This window comes from Oncorhynchus clarkii, chromosome 11, assembly GCF_045791955.1.
Source record: "Oncorhynchus clarkii lewisi isolate Uvic-CL-2024 chromosome 11, UVic_Ocla_1.0, whole genome shotgun sequence".
In the NCBI taxonomy this organism is placed as follows: domain Eukaryota; kingdom Metazoa; phylum Chordata; class Actinopteri; order Salmoniformes; family Salmonidae; genus Oncorhynchus; species Oncorhynchus clarkii.
The window spans coordinates 979,502-997,500 of NC_092157.1; the positions used below are offsets into that span (position 1 = coordinate 979,502).

Here is a 17,999-nt window from a genome sequence, read left to right on the forward strand (position 1 = left end):
AGTGTAGCTGACGATGATCTCCAGAGTTGTGATGAGAGCAGTGTAGCTGACGATGATCTCCAGAGTTGTGATGAGAGCAGTGTAGCTGACGATGATCTCCAGAGTTGTGATGAGAGCAGTGTAGCTGACGATGATCTCCAGAGTTGTGATGAGAGCAGTGTAGCTGACGATGATCCCAGAGTTGTGATGAGAGCAGTGTAGCTGACGATGATCCCCAGAGTTGTGATGAGAGCAGTGTAGCTGACGATGATCTGCAGAGTTGTGATGAGAGCAGTGTAGCTGACGATGATCTCCAGAGTTGTGATGAGAGCAGTGTAGCTGATGATGATCCCAGAGTTGTGATGAGAGCAGTGTAGCTGACGATGATCCCCAGAGTTGTGATGAGAGCAGTGTAGCTGACGATGATCCCCAGAGTTGTGATGAGAGCAGTGTAGCTGACGATGATCCCCAGAGTTGTGATGAGTGCAGTGTAGCTGACGATGATCCCAGAGTTGTGATGAGAGCAGTGTAGCTGACGATGATCCCAGAGTTGTGATGAGAGCAGTGTAGCTGACGATGATCCCAGAGTTGTGATGAGAGCAGTGTAGCTGACGATGATTTGGAGTGAATAACCGGATGGTCCGAATGAACTTTAAATGAACTTTCTTAGATGCAGTACTTAGGACAGCTACTTAACTGTAGCATTGATTGTTAGAGGTTCCTTTGTCTTCTTCAACCTCGTGTTGAGTTCCACTGTCGTGACTAATGTACACCTAGCTGCAGCTCGTAGTCCGTTTAGTCTCCTATGTTAATTCTTAACACATTCTTTTATACCCTCGGGTAAAAATAATTGGCGTTTTTGCCATGCGGACGTATTGGGGCATGGCAAGTTACGAGGCAAGTTATCATAATTACTATGATCCCGTTTGAGAACTAAAATCACAATCCTATCATCACAAAAACATTCTCTTTACGTTGTGTAGACAATATCAAAAATAAAGGATGTAAACCTGAAATGTAAAAGCTCTTCAAGTTGCAATGTTTTCGTTATAATGTCTTTATACCAATTTTAATGACGTCACTAAATAGACATTCATTTTCCATATTCCATCTCTCATCATTCCCAACATTAGGATGTTGAAATATATTGTCCCAGTGTTCATTGATTGATGTCGAAGTTTTGGGTGATAAACTCTTCTGTAACACAGATATGTTCCATTCACCCATACTAGACACCAGAAAGGAGTCGTCTACTGCATTACAATTTACTATCGACGTGAGATGTCATAAAACCGCCACATCAATCCCCCCCTGTAGACGCTGATCCACTGTCCTGATCTTTGGATCCTCACAGGAGAGGCATGACACAGGTGTGCCAAGCTTGTAGCGTCATACCCAAGAAGACTCAAGGCTGTAATCGCTGCCAAAGGTGCTTCAACAAAATGCTGAGTAAAGGGTTAATGTTCATTCATTAATGTGATATTTCAGTTTGTTTATACATTTGCAAAATGTTGTAAAACTAGTTTTTGTTTAGTCATTATGGGGTAGTGTGTGTAGATTGATGAGGGGAAAAAAACAATTGAATACATTTTAGAATAAGGCTGTAACGTAACAAAATGTGTGAAAGGTGATTGAGGTGTTGTTGCTGGTTGGAGTTTAAATGATCCTGACATGTACCTCATCCCTGTTCCCCAAGTCCAAGATGACAGAACTAAACTGTATATATTCTCTCTCTCTCAGGTCCTCAGGTCCAAGATGACAGAACTAAACCTTATATCTTCTCTCTGTCTCTCAGGTCCAGAGGTCCAAGATGACAGAAGAGGTGATTGTCATCGCCAAATTTGACTACCTGGCTCAGCAAGACCAGGAGTTGGACATTAAGAAGAACGAGCGGCTGTGGCTGCTGGACGACAGTAAGTCCTGGTGGAGGGTCCGCAACGCCACCAACAAGACCGGCTTCGTACCCTCCAACTACGTAGAGAGGAAGAACAGCGCCAGGAAGGCATCCATCGTCAAGAACCTCAAAGACACACTAGGTCAGAAACTGTCCTAACCTTAACCTCAGACACACTAGGTGAGAAACTGTCCTAACCTTAACCTCAGTCACACTAGGTCAGGAACTGTCCTAACCTTAACGTCAGTTACACTAGGTCAGGAACTGTCCTAACCTTAACCTCAGTCACACTAGGTCAGGAACTGTCCTAACCTCAGTCACACTAGGTCAGGAACTGTCCTAACCTTAACCTCAGTCACACTAGGTCAGGAACTGTCCTAACCTCAGTCACACTAGGTCAGGAACTGTCCTAACCTTAACCTCAGTCACACTAGGTCAGGAACTGTCCTAACCTCAGTCACACTAGGTCAGGGACTGTCCTAACCTCAGTCACACTAGGTCAGGAACTGTCCTTACCTTAACCTCAGTCACACAAGGTCAGGAACTGTCCTAACCTCAGTCACACTAGGTCAGGAACTGTCCTAACCTTAACCTCAGTCACACTAGGTCAGGAACTGTCCTAACCTTAACCTCAGTCACACTAGGTCAGGAACTGTCCTAACCTTAACCTCAGTCACACTAGGTCAGGAACTGTCCTAACCTCAGTCACACTAGGTCAGGAACTGTCCTAACCTCAGTCACACTAGGTCAGGAACTGTCCTAACCTCAGTCACACTAGGTCAGGGACTGTCCTAACCTTAACCTCAGTCACACTAGGTCAGAAACTGTCCTAACCTCAGTCACACTAGGTCAGAAACTGTCCTAACCTTAACCTCAGTCACACAAGGTCAGGAACTGTCCTAACCTTAACCTCAGTCACACTAGGTCAGGAACTGTCCTAACCTTAACCTCAGTCACACTAGGTCAGGAACTGTCCTAACCTCAGTCAAACTAGGTCAGGAACTGTCCTAACCTCAGTCACACTAGGTCAGGAACTGTCCTTACCTTAACCTCAGTCACACTAGGTCAGGAACAGTCCTAACCTCAGTCACACTAGGTCAGGAACTGTCCTAACCTTAACCTTAGTCACACTAGGTCAGGAACTGTCCTAACCTCAGTCACACTAGGTCAAGAACTGTCCTAACCTTAACCTCAGTCACACTAGGTCAGGAACTGTCCTAACCTCAGTCACACTAGGTCAGGAACTGTCCTAACCTTAACCTCAGTCACACTAGGTCAGGAATTGTCCTAACCTTAACCTCAGTCGAACTAGGTCAGGAACTGTCCTAACCTCAGTCACACTAGGTCAGGAACTGTCCTAACCTTAACCTCAGTCACACTAGGTCAGGAACTGTCCTAACCTCAGTCACACTAGGTCAGGAACTGTCCTAACCTCAGTCACACTAGGTCAGGGACTGTCCTAACCTCAGTCACACTAGGTCAGGAACTGTCCTAACCTCAGTCACACTAGGTCAGAAACTGTCCTAACCTTAACCTCAGTCACACAAGGTCAGGAACTGTCCTAACCACAGTCACACTAGGTCAGGAACTGTCCTAACCTCAGTCACACAGTTGACAGAAAACGGTTTGTTCTTGTTTGGGATTTTTTAAGTAACTGGCTCATCCAGCCAGCTCTCGATCAGAAACGCTCATCCAGCCAGCTCTCAATCAGAAACGCTCATCCAGCCAGCTCTCGATCAGAAACGCTCATCCAGCCAGCTCTCGTTCAGAAACGCTCATCCAGCCAGCTCTTGTTCAGAAACGCTCATCCAGCCAGCTCTCGATCAGAAACGCTCATCCAGCCTGGTCTCGATCAGAAACGCTCATCCAGCCAGCTCTCGTTCAGAAACGCTCATCCAGCCAGCTCTCGATCAGAAACGCTCATCCAGCCAGCTCTCGATCAGAAACGCTCATCCAGCCAGCTCTCGATCAGAAACGCTCATCCAGCCAGCTCTCGATCAGAAACGCTCATCCAGCCAGCTCTCGATCAGAAACGCTCATCCAGCCAGCTCTCGATCAGAAACGCTCATCCAGCCAGCTCTCGATCAGAAACGCTCATCCAGCCAGCTCTCGATCAGAAACGCTCATCCAGCCAGCTCTCGATCAGAAACGCTCATCCAGCCAGCTCTCGATCAGAAACGCTCATCCAGCCAGCTCTCGATCAGAAACGCTCATCCAGCCAGCTCTCGATCAGAAACGCTCATCCAGCCAGCTCTCGATCAGAAACGCTCATCCAGCCAGCTCTCGTTCAGAAACGCTCATCCAGCCAGCTCTCGATCAGAAACGCTCATCCAGCCAGCTCTCGATCAGAAACGCTCATCCAGCCAGCTCTCGATCAGAAACGCTCATCCAGCCAGCTCTCGATCAGAAACGCTCATCCAGCCAGCTCTCGATCAGAAACGCTCATCCAGCCAGCTCTCGATCAGAAACGCTCATCCAGCCAGCTCTCGATCAGAAACGCTCATCCAGCCAGCTCTCGATCAGAAACGCTCATCCAGCCAGCTCTCGATCAGAAACGCTCATCCAGCCAGCTCTCGATCAGAAACGCTCATCCAGCCAGCTCTCGATCAGAAACGCTCATCCAGCCAGCTCTCGATCAGAAACGCTCATCCAGCCAGCTCTCGATCAGAAACGCTCATCCAGCCAGCTCTCGATCAGAAACGCTCATCCAGCCAGCTCTCGATCAGAAACGCTCATCCAGCCAGCTCTCGTTCAGAAACGCTCATCCAGCCAGCTCTCGATCAGAAACGCTCATCCAGCCAGCTCTCGATCAGAAACGCTCATCCAGCCAGCTCTCGATCAGAAACGCTCATCCAGCCAGCTCTCGATCAGAAACGCTCATCCAGCCAGCTCTCGATCAGAAACGCTCATCCAGCCAGCTCTCGATCAGAAACGCTCATCCAGCCAGCTCTCGATCAGAAACGCTCATCCAGCCAGCTCTCGATCAGAAACGCTCATCCAGCCAGCTCTCGATCAGAAACGCTCATCCAGCCAGCTCTCGTTCAGAAACGCTCATCCAGCCAGCTCTCGTTCAGAAACGCTCATCCAGCCAGCTCTCGTTCAGAAACGCTCATCCAGCCAGCTCTCGATCAGAAACGCTCATCCATATTTTCATATTCATATTTAAAATTAAAAAAATAATTTCATATTCATATTTTTTCCTATGTGTTACAGATGCGACACAATTGGCTGACTGGTAAATAATGTTTTATGGGGACAGGGTTATAAAAATACTATACTGACAGCTGATAGTAAAACTGTAGTACTTAGAGACGGTCCCTTCTCTGTAACAAATACTATACTGACAGCTGATAGTAAAACTGTAGTACTTAGAGACGGTCCCTTCTCTGTAACAAATACATCTAAGAAATGTATAGAGGTAATGTTCTTTTCCATCGTGAAGGAAATTGATTGTCCTCTGGAGTTCAGGAAGTTAGGAACCCGTCCAGATCGCGAAGCAATCGTCTGTATCGTGGGTCCAATATTAGACATGATCTTTGTAAGGATTATTTTCATAAATGAAATCCAATTTGAATTTCTCCATGAAGAGATGTGTGTAGTTTTGAGATAATGGGTTTCCCATCCCTGTTCCAAGGGTCTGGAGGTCAAATGTCAAATAGAAAAGAGTTTTTAGTGAGAACTAGTTGCTCAAGCTGAATGATATCATTTGTTGGCATGTCGCTGGTTGGAGAGGAAGAACTAGAGGGCCACCATACCTCCATCATTCAGAATGTTAGTCCTTCACTTATATCGTGTATATTTTGTAGTTTCATTAGAAAGTCAGTGGTGTCTTTTTAAATAGCATGACAACTGTTTGACTACTGGATTAATGTGAGAGTCCACATCAGACTGTTTTTCAGTTAGGGAGCCGGTACCTGAAACGACAGGTCTTAATGGAGGGTCTGATTTGTCAACCTTTAACAGGACCATAAAAGGCTTGAAACTGGAGGTTTTGGGACAAAGATATTTACATTTCTGTTCTGTCAAACATTTATTTTGTAGTCCTTTATCGAGGACTTTTTATTCACTTCAATTTTATAGTTGGAGGTATCATCAAACATCTATTTATTGTAAATAATAATAATAATTCAATGTGAATACTATAAATGTTTAATATACATGTTACTATTAGGAATCACTAATCCCACCTCCCTTATCTGATAACCAAATGATCATTAAGTCATCAGAGCATTTGTTCGACTCCTGGATGGTTGACGTTGTAAATGTGGACGCTCACTGCGTCTCTGTAGTTAGTTGTCAGTCATTTTTCATATTGACTTGAAATGGGGTTTGTAACTGTATATGTTACAAAGGAAAACCCTTTGCTTAAAACATCCGTTCACTAGAAAGCTGTTTTATCTGATGAGTTAGAAACTAGAAATATCTAGGAGTTTGGATGAGAACTTCACTAGTCCTGTTGAGAATCTGGAGAAGAAGATTGAGTTGAGAAAAGGTTTTATTACGGGCATAAGGCTGGGTTTTTCCTTCCATAAGAGTTGCTACGGGGTACATTCCTGTCTGTCTTGGACTACAGTGTTGTAATTTATATGCAGACCTCAAGCACTACCCTGAAGGCACATGATGCTGTGTTTCACGCAGCTCGTAGGTTTATTATCTACCTACACCATAAATACAGGGCATTCGCAAAGCATTCAGACCTCCAATTGTTCCACATTTTGATACGTTACAGCCTTATTCTGAAATTTATTAAATTATTGTTTTTTTCTCTCATCAATCTACACATAATAACCCATAATGACAATGCAAAAATAGGTTTTTAGATTTTTTTTGAAATTTATATTTACAAAAAAAAAAAAAAACTGAAATATTGCATTTGCACTAGTGTTCAGACCATTTACTCAGTACTTTATTGAAGCACCTTTGACAGCGATTACTGCCTCGAGTATTCTTTTGTATGATGCTACAAGCTTGACACTCCTTTGTTGAGTTTCTCCTCTTCTTCTCAAGCTCTGTCAGGTTGGATGGGGGGCATCGCTGCACAATTTCTTTGGTACCCTTCCCCAGACCTGTGCCTCGACACAATCCTGTCTCGGAGCTCTACGGACAATTCCTTCAACCTCATGGCTTGGTTTTTGTTCTGACATGCACTGTCAACTGTAGGACCTTATATAGACAGGTGTGTGCCTTTCCAAATCATGTCCAATCAATTGAATTTACCACAGGTGGATTCCAATCAAGTTGTAGAAACATCTCAAGGATGATCAATGGAAACAGGATGCACCTGAGCTCAATTTCGAGTGTCATAGCAAAGGATCTGAATTTTATTTTTATTTGCAAACATTTCTAAAAAACTGTTTTTGCTTTGTCATTATGGGGTGTTGTGTGTAGATTGATTGGGGAAAAATACAATTTAATCAATTTTAGAATAAGGCTATAATGTAACAAAATGTGGAAAAAGGGAAGGGGTCTGAATTTCTTTCCGAATGCTCTGGATCTCTTTCTTTTCTCTTCTCTCTCTCTGCCAGCTCTCAGCTCAGTCTCTCTCTCTGCTAGCTCTCAGCTTAGTCTCTCTCTCTCTCTGCCAGCTATCAGCTTAGTCTCTCTCTCTGCCAGCTCTCAGCTTAGTCTCTCTCTCTGCCAGCTCTCAGCTCAGTCTCTCTCTCTCTGCCAGCTCTCAGCTCAGTCTCTCTCTCTCTCTGCCAGCTATCAGCTTAGTCTCTCTCTCTGCTAGCTCTCAGCTTAGTCTCTCTCTCTGCCAGCTCTCAGCTCAGTCTCTCTCTCTGCCAGCTTTCAGCCCAGTCTCTCTCTCTGCCAGCTTTCAGCCCAGTCTCTCTCTCTTTGCCAGCTCTCAGCTCAGTCTCTCGCTCTCTGCCAGCTCTCAGCTCAGTCTCTCTCTCTGCTAGCTCTCAGCTTAGTCTCTCTCTCTCTCTGCCAGCTCTCAGCTCAGTCTCTCTCTCTCTGCCAGATCTCAGCTCAGTCTCTCTCTCTCTGCCAGCTCTCAGCTTAGTCTCTCTCTCTCTGCCAGCTCTCAGCTCAGTCTCTCTCTCTCTGCCAGCTCTCAGCTCAGTCTCTCTCTCTCTCTGCCAGCTATCAGCTTAGTCTCTCTCTCTGCCAGCTCTCAGCTTAGTCTCTCTCTCTGCCAGCTCTCAGCTCAGTCTCTCTCTCTCTGCCAGCTCTCAGCTCAGTCTCTCTCTCTCTCTGCCAGCTATCAGCTTAGTCTCTCTCTCTGCTAGCTCTCAGCTTAGTCTCTCTCTCTGCCAGCTCTCAGCTCAGTCTCTCTCTCTGCCAGCTTTCAGCCCAGTCTCTCTCTCTGCCAGCTTTCAGCCCAGTCTCTCTCTCTTTGCCAGCTCTCAGCTCAGTCTCTCGCTCTCTGCCAGCTCTCAGTTCAATCTCTCTCTCTCTGCCAGCTTTCAGCCCAGTCTCTCTCTCCTTGCCAGCTCTCAGCTCAGTCTCTCGCTCTCTGCCAGATCTCAGCTTAGTCTCTTTCTCTCTCTCTCTGCCAGCTCTCAGCTCAGTCTCTCTCTCTCTCTCTCTCTCTCTCTCTCTCTCTCTCTCTCTCTCTCTCTCTCTCTGCCAGCTCTCAGCTCTGTCTCTCTCTCTGCCAGCTCTCAGGTCTGTCTCTCTCTCTGCCAGCTCTCAGCTCTGTCTCTCTCTCTCTGCCAGCTCTCTCAGCTCTGTCTCTCACTCTCTCTGCCAGCTCTCAGCTCAGTCTTTCTCTGCCAGCTCTCAGCTCAGTCTCTTTCTCTGCCAGCTCTCAGCCCAGTCTCTCTCTCTGCCAGATCTCAGCTCAGTCTCTCTCTCTGCCAGATCTCAGCTCAGTCTCTCTCTCTGCCAGATCTCAGCTCAGTCTCTTTCTCTGCCAGCTCTCAGGTCAGTCTCTCTCTCTTTCTGCCAGCTCTCAGCTCAGTCTCTCTCTCTCTCTCTGCCAGCTCTCAGCTCAGTGTCTCTCTCTCTCTCTGCCAGCTCTCAGCTCTGTCTCTTTCTCTGCCAGCTCTCAGCCCAGTCTTTCTCTCTGCCAGATCTCAGCTCAGTCTGTCTCTCTCTACCAGATCTCAGCTCAGGCTCTCTCTCTCTGCCAGATCTCAGCTCAGTCTCTCTCTCTCTGCCAGCTCTCAGCTCAGTCTCTCTCTCTCTGCCAGCTCTCAGCTCAGTCTCTCTCTCTCTGCCAGCTCTCAGCTCAGTCTCTCTCTCTCTGCCAGCTCTCAGCTCAGTCTCTCTCTCTCTGCCAGCTCTCAGCTCAGTCTCTCTCTCTCTGCCAGCTCTCAGCTCAGTCTCTCTCTCTCTGCCAGCTCTCAGCTCAGTCTCTCTCTCTCTCTGCCAGCTCTCAGCTCAGTCTCTCTCTCTCTCTGCCAGATCTCAGCCAGTCTCTCTCTCTGCCAGCTCTCAGCCCAGTCTCTCTCTCTGCCAGCTCTCAGCCCAGTCTCTTTCTCTCTGCCAGCTCTCAGCCCAGTCTCTCTCTCTCTGCCAGCTCTCAGCCCAGTCTCTCTCTCTCTGCCAGCTCTCAGCCCAGTCTCTCTCTCTCTGCCAGCTCTCAGCCCAGTCTGTCTTTGTTGGCTCTTTGTTTTAGACCACATTGTTGCTTTGATATCCACCACAGGACAGGAAGAGATGGTCCTCTGTGTTGGACCAGCCGGTTAGGCTAGCTACTGTTGTCTAAGCTCCTCAGCATTGTGGACCTGAAGGCTACCGTAGTAGCAGACTGACTGACTGGCACAGATTAGTTTTTTAAACTTTGTGGTTGTGAATGACCGTTGGATAATGAGCTAACGTCTGACCGCTCTATTCTGAAGGAACTGAAGGACTTGTTTGGCTGGTGATAAACATGGGGAAACTTTGTAACACTTTATTAAGAAAACAGGAAGATCCCCTCATCTGTGATCTGAGCAATCAAGTGTGTGCGGCGTGACTGCTGAGGGTAAAATCTTTGCGTCCTCTGATAAGAATGTTACAACAACAGGAAGAGGGCTCTTGAGTCATAGACACACAGCACAGCACCGCAACTATTGAGACTACTGACATGTAGCCTGATGTGATGTATAGCTTGAGCACATACAGCCTGCACTGAAAACAACTGAGCTGGGTGACTGGAGCCGGGTGACTGGTGACTGGAGCCGTGTGACTGGTGACTGGAGCCGGGTGACTGGAGCCGGGTGACTGGAGCCGGGTGACTGGAGCCGGGTGACTGGTGACTGGAGCCGGGTGACTGGTGACTGGAGCCGGGTGACTGGAGCCGGGTGACTGGAGCCGGGTGACTGGAGCCGGGTGACTGGAGCCTGGAGCCGGGTGACTGGAGCCGGGTGACTGGAGCCGGGTGACTGGAGCCTGGTGACTGGAGCCGGGTGACTGGAGCCGGGTGACTGGAGCCGGGTGACTGGAGCCGGGTGACTGGTGCCGGGTGACTGGAGCCTGTTGACTGGTGACTGGAGCCTGGTGACCACAAAATGTAGAACATGTCATATTTCGGAGATTCTCTAGCTACATTCCAGCTGTAGATCCACACAGCTGTAGATTTGCACAGCTGTAGATTTGCACAGCTGTAGATTTGCACGGCTGTAGATTCACACGGCTGTAGATTCACACGGCTGTAGATTCACACAGCTGTTGTATGAATGTTCTGAATGAGTGAAACTAGGTGTAGGATATGAGTGTTGTGTGTTTCGGGGCCACCACTGTTTTTTTTGTTTTTATTTCACCTTTATTTAACCAGGTGGCCAGTACAGGACAAGTTCTCATTTACAACCTTGCGACCTGGCCAAGATAAAGCAAAGCAGTGCCACACAAACAACAACACAGAGTTACACATGGAATAAACAACTGTACAGTCAATAATACAGTAGAATAATCTACATACAGTGTGTGGAAATGAAGGAGGTGAGGCAATAAATAGGCCATAGTGGAGAAATAATTACAATTTAGCAAATAAACACTGGAATGATAGATGTGCAGAAGATGAATGTGCAAGTAGAGATACTGGGGTGCAAAGGAGCAACAACAACAACAATAACATGGGGATGAAGTAGATAGATGGGCTGTTTACAGATGGGCTGTGTACAGATGGGCTGTGTACAGATGGGCTGTGTACAGATGGGCTGTTTACAGGTGGGCTATTTACAGATGGACTATGTACAGGTGCAATGATCTGTGAGCTGCTCTGACAGCTGATGCTTAAAGTTAGAGAGGGAGAAATGAGTCTCCAGCTTCAGAGATTTTTGCAATTTGTTCCAGTCATTGGCAGCAGAGAACTGGAAGGAAAGGCAGCCAAAGTTGGTGCTGGCTTTGGGGATGACCAGTGAAATATACCTGCTGGAGCGTGTGCTACGGGTGGGTGTTGCTATGGTGACCAGCGAGCTGAGATAAGGCGGGGCTTTACCTAGCAGGGTTTTGTAGATGACCTGGAGCCAGTGGGTTTGGCGACGAGTATGAAACGAAGGCCAGCCAACGAGAGTGTACAGGTCACAGTGGTGGGTAGTATATGGGGCTTTGGTGACAACTGATGGCACTGTGATAGACTACATCATCATACATTCGCTGTAAATCAAATCAAAGTTTGTCACGTGCACCGAATACAACAGGAAGACCTTACAGTGAAATGCTTACTTACAGGGCCGTACGCGTTACCCGACTGGAGGCCGAGCCGTACCAGGCAGTGATGTACAGGGCCGTACGCGTTACCCGACTGGAGGCCGAGCCGTACCAGGCAGTGATGTACTGGGCCGTACGCGTTACCCGACTGGAGGCCGAGCCGTACCAGGCAGTGATGTACAGGGCCGTACGCGTTACCCGACTGGAGGCCGAGCCGTACCAGGCAGTGATGTACTGGGCCGTACGCGTTACCCGACTGGAGGCCGAGCCGTACCAGGCAGTGATGTACTGGGCCGTACGCGTTACCCGACTGGAGGCCGAGCCGTACCAGGCAGTGATGTACGCGTTACCCGACTGGAGGCCGAGCCGTACCAGGCAGTGATGTACTGGGCCGTACGCGTTACCCGACTGGAGGCCGAGCCGTACCAGGCAGTGATGTACTGGGCCGTACGCGTTACCCGACTGGAGGCCGAGCCGTACCAGGCAGTGATGTACTGGGCCGTACGCGTTACCCGACTGGAGGACGAGCCGTACCAGGCAGTGATGTACGCGTTACCCGACTGGAGGCCGACCGTACCAGGCAGTGATGTACTGGGCCGTACGCGTTACCCGACTGGAGGCCGAGCCGTACCAGGCAGTGATGTACTGGGCCGTACGCGTTACCCGACTGGAGGCCGAGCCGTACCAGGCAGTGATGTACTGGGCCGTACGCGTTACCCGACTGGAGGCCGAGCCGTACCAGGCAGTGATGTACAGGGCCGTACGCGTTACCCGATTGGAGGCCGAGCCGTACCAGGCAGTGATGTACTGGGCCGTACGCGTTACCCGACTGGAGGCCGAGCCGTACCAGGCAGTGATGTACTGGGCCGTACGCGTTACCCGACTGGAGGCCGAGCCGTACCAGGCAGTGATGTACTGGGCCGTACGCGTTACCCGACTGGAGGCCGAGCCGTACCAGGCAGTGATGTACAGGGCCGTACGCGTTACCCGACTGGAGGCCGAGCCGTACCAGGCAGTGATGTACTGGGCCGTACGCGTTACCCGACTGGAGGCCGAGCCGTACCAGGCAGTGATGTACTGGGCCGTACGCGTTACCCGACTGGAGGCCGAGCCGTACCAGGCAGTGATGTACTGGGCCGTACGCGTTACCCGACTGGAGGCCGAGCCGTACCAGGCAGTGATGTACTGGGCCGTACGCGTTACCCGACTGGAGGCCGAGCCGTACCAGGCAGTGATGTACTGGGCCGTACGCGTTACCCGACTGGAGGCCGAGCCGTACCAGGCAGTGATGTGCAGGGCCGTACGCGTTACCCGACTGGAGGCCGAGCCGTACCAGGCAGTGATGTACTGGGCCGTACGCGTTACCCGACTGGAGGCCGAGCCGTACCAGGCAGTGATGTACTGGGCCGTACGCGTTACCCGACTGGAGGCCGAGCCGTACCAGGCAGTGATGTACTGGGCCGTACGCGTTACCCGACTGGAGGCCGAGCCGTACCAGGCAGTGATGTACTGGGCCGTACGCGTTACCCGACTGGAGGCCGAGCCGTACCAGGCAGTGATGTACAGGGCCGTACGCGTTACCCGACTGGAGGCCGAGCCGTACCAGGCAGTGATGTACTGGGCCGTACGCGTTACCCGACTGGAGGCCGAGCCGTACCAGGCAGTGATGTACAGGGCCGTACGCGTTACCCGACTGGAGGCCGAGCCGTACCAGGCAGTGATGTACTGGGCCCTACGCGTTACCCGACTGGAGGCCGAGCCGTACCAGGCAGTGATGTACTGGGCCGTACGCGTTACCCGACTGGAGGCCACAGTATTCATACCGTAGATCGTTTTGCTGCTTATGTTTTTCATTTCATATTTGTCTTAGGTGTTTTCTAACTGTTTTACATTTGTTATCAAACTATTTTTGTTGCATTTCAAATTTGCTTCTGATGCTTCTTTTTTGGAAAATGCAATTGAGGTTTTGAGTAGCCAAATGATTGGCTACCTGTATGGAGTTCATCATTTCATTTGAGTTGAATGTGTCAATGAATCCCTCTGCAGTGCCCATCTGTTGAATGTGTCAATGAATCCCTCTGCAGTGCCCATCTGTTGAATGTGTCAATGAATCCCTCTGCAGTGCCCATCTGTTGAATGTGTCAATGAATCCCTCTGCAGTGCCCATCTGTTGAATGTGTCAATGAATCCCTCTGCAGTGCCCATCTGTTGAATGTGTCAATGAATCCCTCTGCAGTGCCCATCTGTACGATTGGTTCATGTTGTAGAGTTTAATGGGCTGTTTTTTTAAATTAATATTGCTGCTTCATTTCTTCAGAAACACGTTGATCTGACTGTGATCTGACAATGGACCCCTCCTCCGTTTAGTACATTCAAATCATTCACTGTCAGTGATGGCATAATCGACTACACTTGTCCCAAGAGCTGAGCAGTAAGTAAACTGACCTAAAGAGTCCCCTCTGATTCTACCATGAAGCATGTACAGGCCTAAGGCTCGACAGAGATGCACTAACTCCTTCCCGTTTCTGGTCAGGATTCGGTCAGGACTGTTTCTATTATGTATAACTGTACAAGGAGGATGGTTACCTCCCTCATCAGAACCTGTTCTCACATTGACATCTCCACAAAGAAGCACTGAAATGTAATGATTTCTGTCTGGAGATTATCCAAAAACAGACCATCCTAATATGAAGAATCTGAAGGAGGAGCACAAGCTGCATTATGATCAAATCACATTTTAATGGTCACATACACATGGTTATCAGATGTTATTGGTCACATACACATGGTTATCAGATGTTATTGGTCACATACACATGGTTATCAGATGTTATTGGTCACATACACATGGTTATCAGATGTTATTGGTCACATACACATGGTTATCAGATGTTATTGGTCACATACACATGGTTATCAGATGTTATTGGTCACATACACATGGTTATCAGATGTTAATGGTCACATACACATGGTTATCAGATGTTAATGGTCACATGGTTATCAGATGTTAATGGTCACATGGTTAGCAGATGTTATTGGTCACATGGTTAGCAGATGTTATTGGTCACATACACATGGTTATCAGATGTTAATGGTCACATACACATGGTTATCAGATGTTAATGGTCACATGGTTAGCAGATGTTATTGGTCACATGGTTAGCAGATGTTATTGGTCACATACACATGGTTAGCAGATGTTATTGGTCACATGGTTAGCAGATGTTATTGGTCACATACACATGGTTAGTAGATGTTATTGGTCACATACACATGGTTAGCAGATGTTATTGGTCACATGGTTAGCAGATGTTATTGGTCACATGGTTAGCAGATGTTATTGGTCACATACACATGGTTAGTAGATGTTAATGCAAGTGTAGTGAAATGCTTGTGCTTCTAGTTCCGACAGTGCAGTAATATCTAACAAGTAATCTAACAATTCCCCAACGACTACCTAATACACACAAATCTAAGTAAAGGGATGGGATAGGAATATATACATAAAAATATATGTATGAGCTGTCCTGTGGAGCTGTCCTGAGCTGGGTCTGGTCTGGTAGAGCTGTGTTGTAATGGACCGGGCCTAGTGGAGCTGTCCTGAGGTGGGTCTGGTGGAGCTGTGTTGTAATGGACAGGGCATAGTAGAGCTGTCCTGAGGTGGGTCTGGTCTGGTAGAGCTGTGTTGTAATTTATTTATTTATTTTTTTATTTTTTTATTTTACCTTTATTTAACCAGGCAAGTCAGTTAAGAACAAATTCTTATTTTCAATGACGGCCTGGGAACAGTGGGTTAACTGCCTGTTCAGGGGCAGAACGACAGATTTGTACCTTGTCAGCTCGGGGGTTTGAACTCGCAACCTTCCGGTTACTAGTCCAACGCTCTAACCACTAGGCTACCCTGCCGCCCCCCACTAGGACCGGGCCTAGTGGAGCTGTCCTGAGGTGGGTCTGGTAGAGCTGTGTTGTAATGGACCGGGCCTAGTGGAGCTGTCCTGAGGTGGGTCTGGTAGAGCTGTGTTGTAATGGACCGGGCCTAGTGGAGCGACTGGTCTTGTAGAGCTGTGCTGTAATAAGCCCTGTCTGGCTATTCTGGTGCGGGTACTGTTGATGGGTGTGGGTCCCTGCCAAGAGTTGCATCCTTTAGGTCAATAGCAAAGGTTCTGACCTGGGCTGGAGCAGACTGGGAGGCTGGTAGGTTGACCTGGGCTGGAGCAGACTGGGAGGCTGGTAGGTTGACCTGGGCTAGAACAGACTGGGAGGCTGGTAGGTTGACCTGGGCTGGAGCAGACTGGGAGGCTGGTAGGTTGACCTGGGCTGGAGCAGACTGGGAGGCTGGTAGGTTGACCTGGGCTGGAGCAGACTGGGAGGCTGGTTGGTTGACCTGGGCTGGAGCAGACTGGGAGGCTGATAGGTTGACCTGGGCTGGAGCAGACTGGGAGGCTGGAGCAGACTGGGAGGCTGGTAGGTTGACCTGGGCTGGAGCAGACTGGGAGGCTGGTAGGTTGACCTGGGCTTTAGCAGGCTCGGAGGCTGATAGGTTGACCTGGGCTGGAGCAGACTGGGAGGCTGATAGGTTGACCTGGGCTGGAGCAGACTGGGAGGCTGGAGCAGGCTGGGAGGCTGGTAGGTTGACCTGGGCTGATGCAGACTGGGAGGCTGGTAGGTTGACCTGGGCTGGAGCAGACTGGGAGGCTGGTTGTTTGACCTGGGCTGGAGCAGACTGGGAGACTGGTTGGTTGACCTGTTCTGGAGCAGACTGGGAGGCTGGTTGGTTGACCTGGGCTGGAGCAGACTGGGAGGCTGGTAGGTTGACCTGGGCTGGAGCAGACTGGTAGGTGGATAGGTTGACCTGGGCTGGAGCAGACTGGGAGGCTGGTTGGTTGATCTGGGCTGGAGCAGACTGGGAGGCTGGTTGGTTGACCTGGGCTGGAGCAGACTGGGAGGCTGATAGGTTGACCTGGGCTGAAGCAGACTGGGAGGCTGGTTGGTTGACCTAGGCTGGAGCAGACTGGGAGGCTGGAGCAGACTGGGAGGCTGGTAGGTTGACCTGGGCTGGAGCAGACTGGGAGGCTGGTTGGTTGACCTGGGCTGGATCAGACTGGGAGGCTGGTAGGTTGATCTGGGCTGGAGCAGACTGGGAGGCTGGTTGGTTGACCTGGACTAGAACAGACTGGGATGCTGGTAGGTTGACCTGGGCTGGAGCAGACTGGGAGGCTGGTAGGTTGACCTGGGCTGGAGCAGACTGGGAGGCTGGTTGGTTGACCTGGGCTGGAGCAGACTGGCAGGCTGGTTGGTTGACCTGGGCTGGAGCAGACTGGGATGCTGGTAGGTTAACCTACTCTGGAGCAGACTGGGAGGCTGGTAGGTTAACCTACTCTGGGGCAGACTGGGAGGCTGGTAGGTTAACCTACTCTGGAGCAGACTGGGAGGCTGGTAGGTTAACCTACTCTGGAACAGACTGGGAGGCTGAAGCAGACTGGGAGGCTGGTAGGTTGACCTGGGCTGGAGCAGACTGGGAGGCTGGTTGGTTGACCTGGGCTGGAGCAGACTGGGAGGCTGATAGGTTGACCTGGGCTGAAGCACACTGGGAGGCTGGTAGGTTGACCTGGGCTTGAGCAGACTGGGAGGCTGGTAGGTTGACCTGGGCTGAAGCAGACTGGGAGGCTGGTAGGTTGACCTGTGCTGGAGCAGACTGGGAGGCTGGAGCAGACTGGAAGGCTGGTTGGTTGACTTGGGCTGGAGCAGACTGGGAGGCTGGTTGGTTGACTTGGGCTGGAGCAGACTGGGAGGCTGGTTGGTTGACCTGGGCTGGAGCAGACTGGGAGGCTGGTTGCTTGACCTGGGCTGGAGCAGACTGGGAGGCTGGTAGGTTGAACTGGGCTGGAGCAGACTGGGAGGCTGGTAGGTTGATCTGGGCTGGAGCAGACTGGGAGGCTGGTTGGTTGACCTGGGCTAGAACAGACTGGGAGGCTGGTAGGTTGACCTGGGCTGGAGCAGACTGGGAGGCTGGTTGGTTGACCTGGGCTGGAGCAGACTGGGAGGCTGGTAGGTTGATCTGGGCTGGAGCAGACTGGGAGGCTGGTAGGTTGACCTGGGCTGGAGCAGACTGGGAGGCTGATTGGTTGACCTGGGCTGGAGCAGACTGGGAGGCTGGTTGGTTGACCTGGGCTGGAGCAGACTGGGAGGCTGATAGGTTGACCTGGGCTGAAGCAGACTGGGAGGCTGGTAGGTTGACCTGGGCTGGAGCAGACTGGGAGGCTGGTTGGTTGACCTGGGCTAGAACAGACTGGGAGGCTGGTAGGTTGACCTGGGCTGGAGCAGACTGGGAGGCTGGTAGGTTGACCTGGGCTGGAGCAGACTGGGAGGCTGGTTGGTTGACCTGGGCTGGAGCAGACTGGGAGGCTGGTTGGTTGACCTGGGCTGGAGCAGACTGGGAGGCTGGTAGGTTAACCTACTCTGGAGCAGACTGGGAGGCTGGTAGGTTCACCTACTCTGGGGCAGACTGGGAGGCTTGTAGGTTAACCTACTCTGGAGCAGA

At 50.1% G+C, this 17,999-nt stretch overlaps 1 protein-coding gene across 2 annotated transcripts in view; it reads left to right on the forward strand.

Annotated features, from left to right (window-relative positions):
- LOC139420118 (SH2/SH3 adapter protein Nck1-like) overlaps positions 1-17,999 on the forward strand; it is a 126,107-nt gene that overhangs the window by 77,379 nt on the left and 30,729 nt on the right. For both annotated transcript variants that reach the window (XM_071169851.1, XM_071169852.1), the window contains one exon: positions 1,775-2,015. In XM_071169851.1, coding sequence (XP_071025952.1) covers positions 1,790-2,015 — 226 coding nt within the window. In that variant the 5' untranslated portion in view covers positions 1,775-1,789. The remainder of the gene's footprint in view (positions 1-1,774; positions 2,016-17,999) is intronic.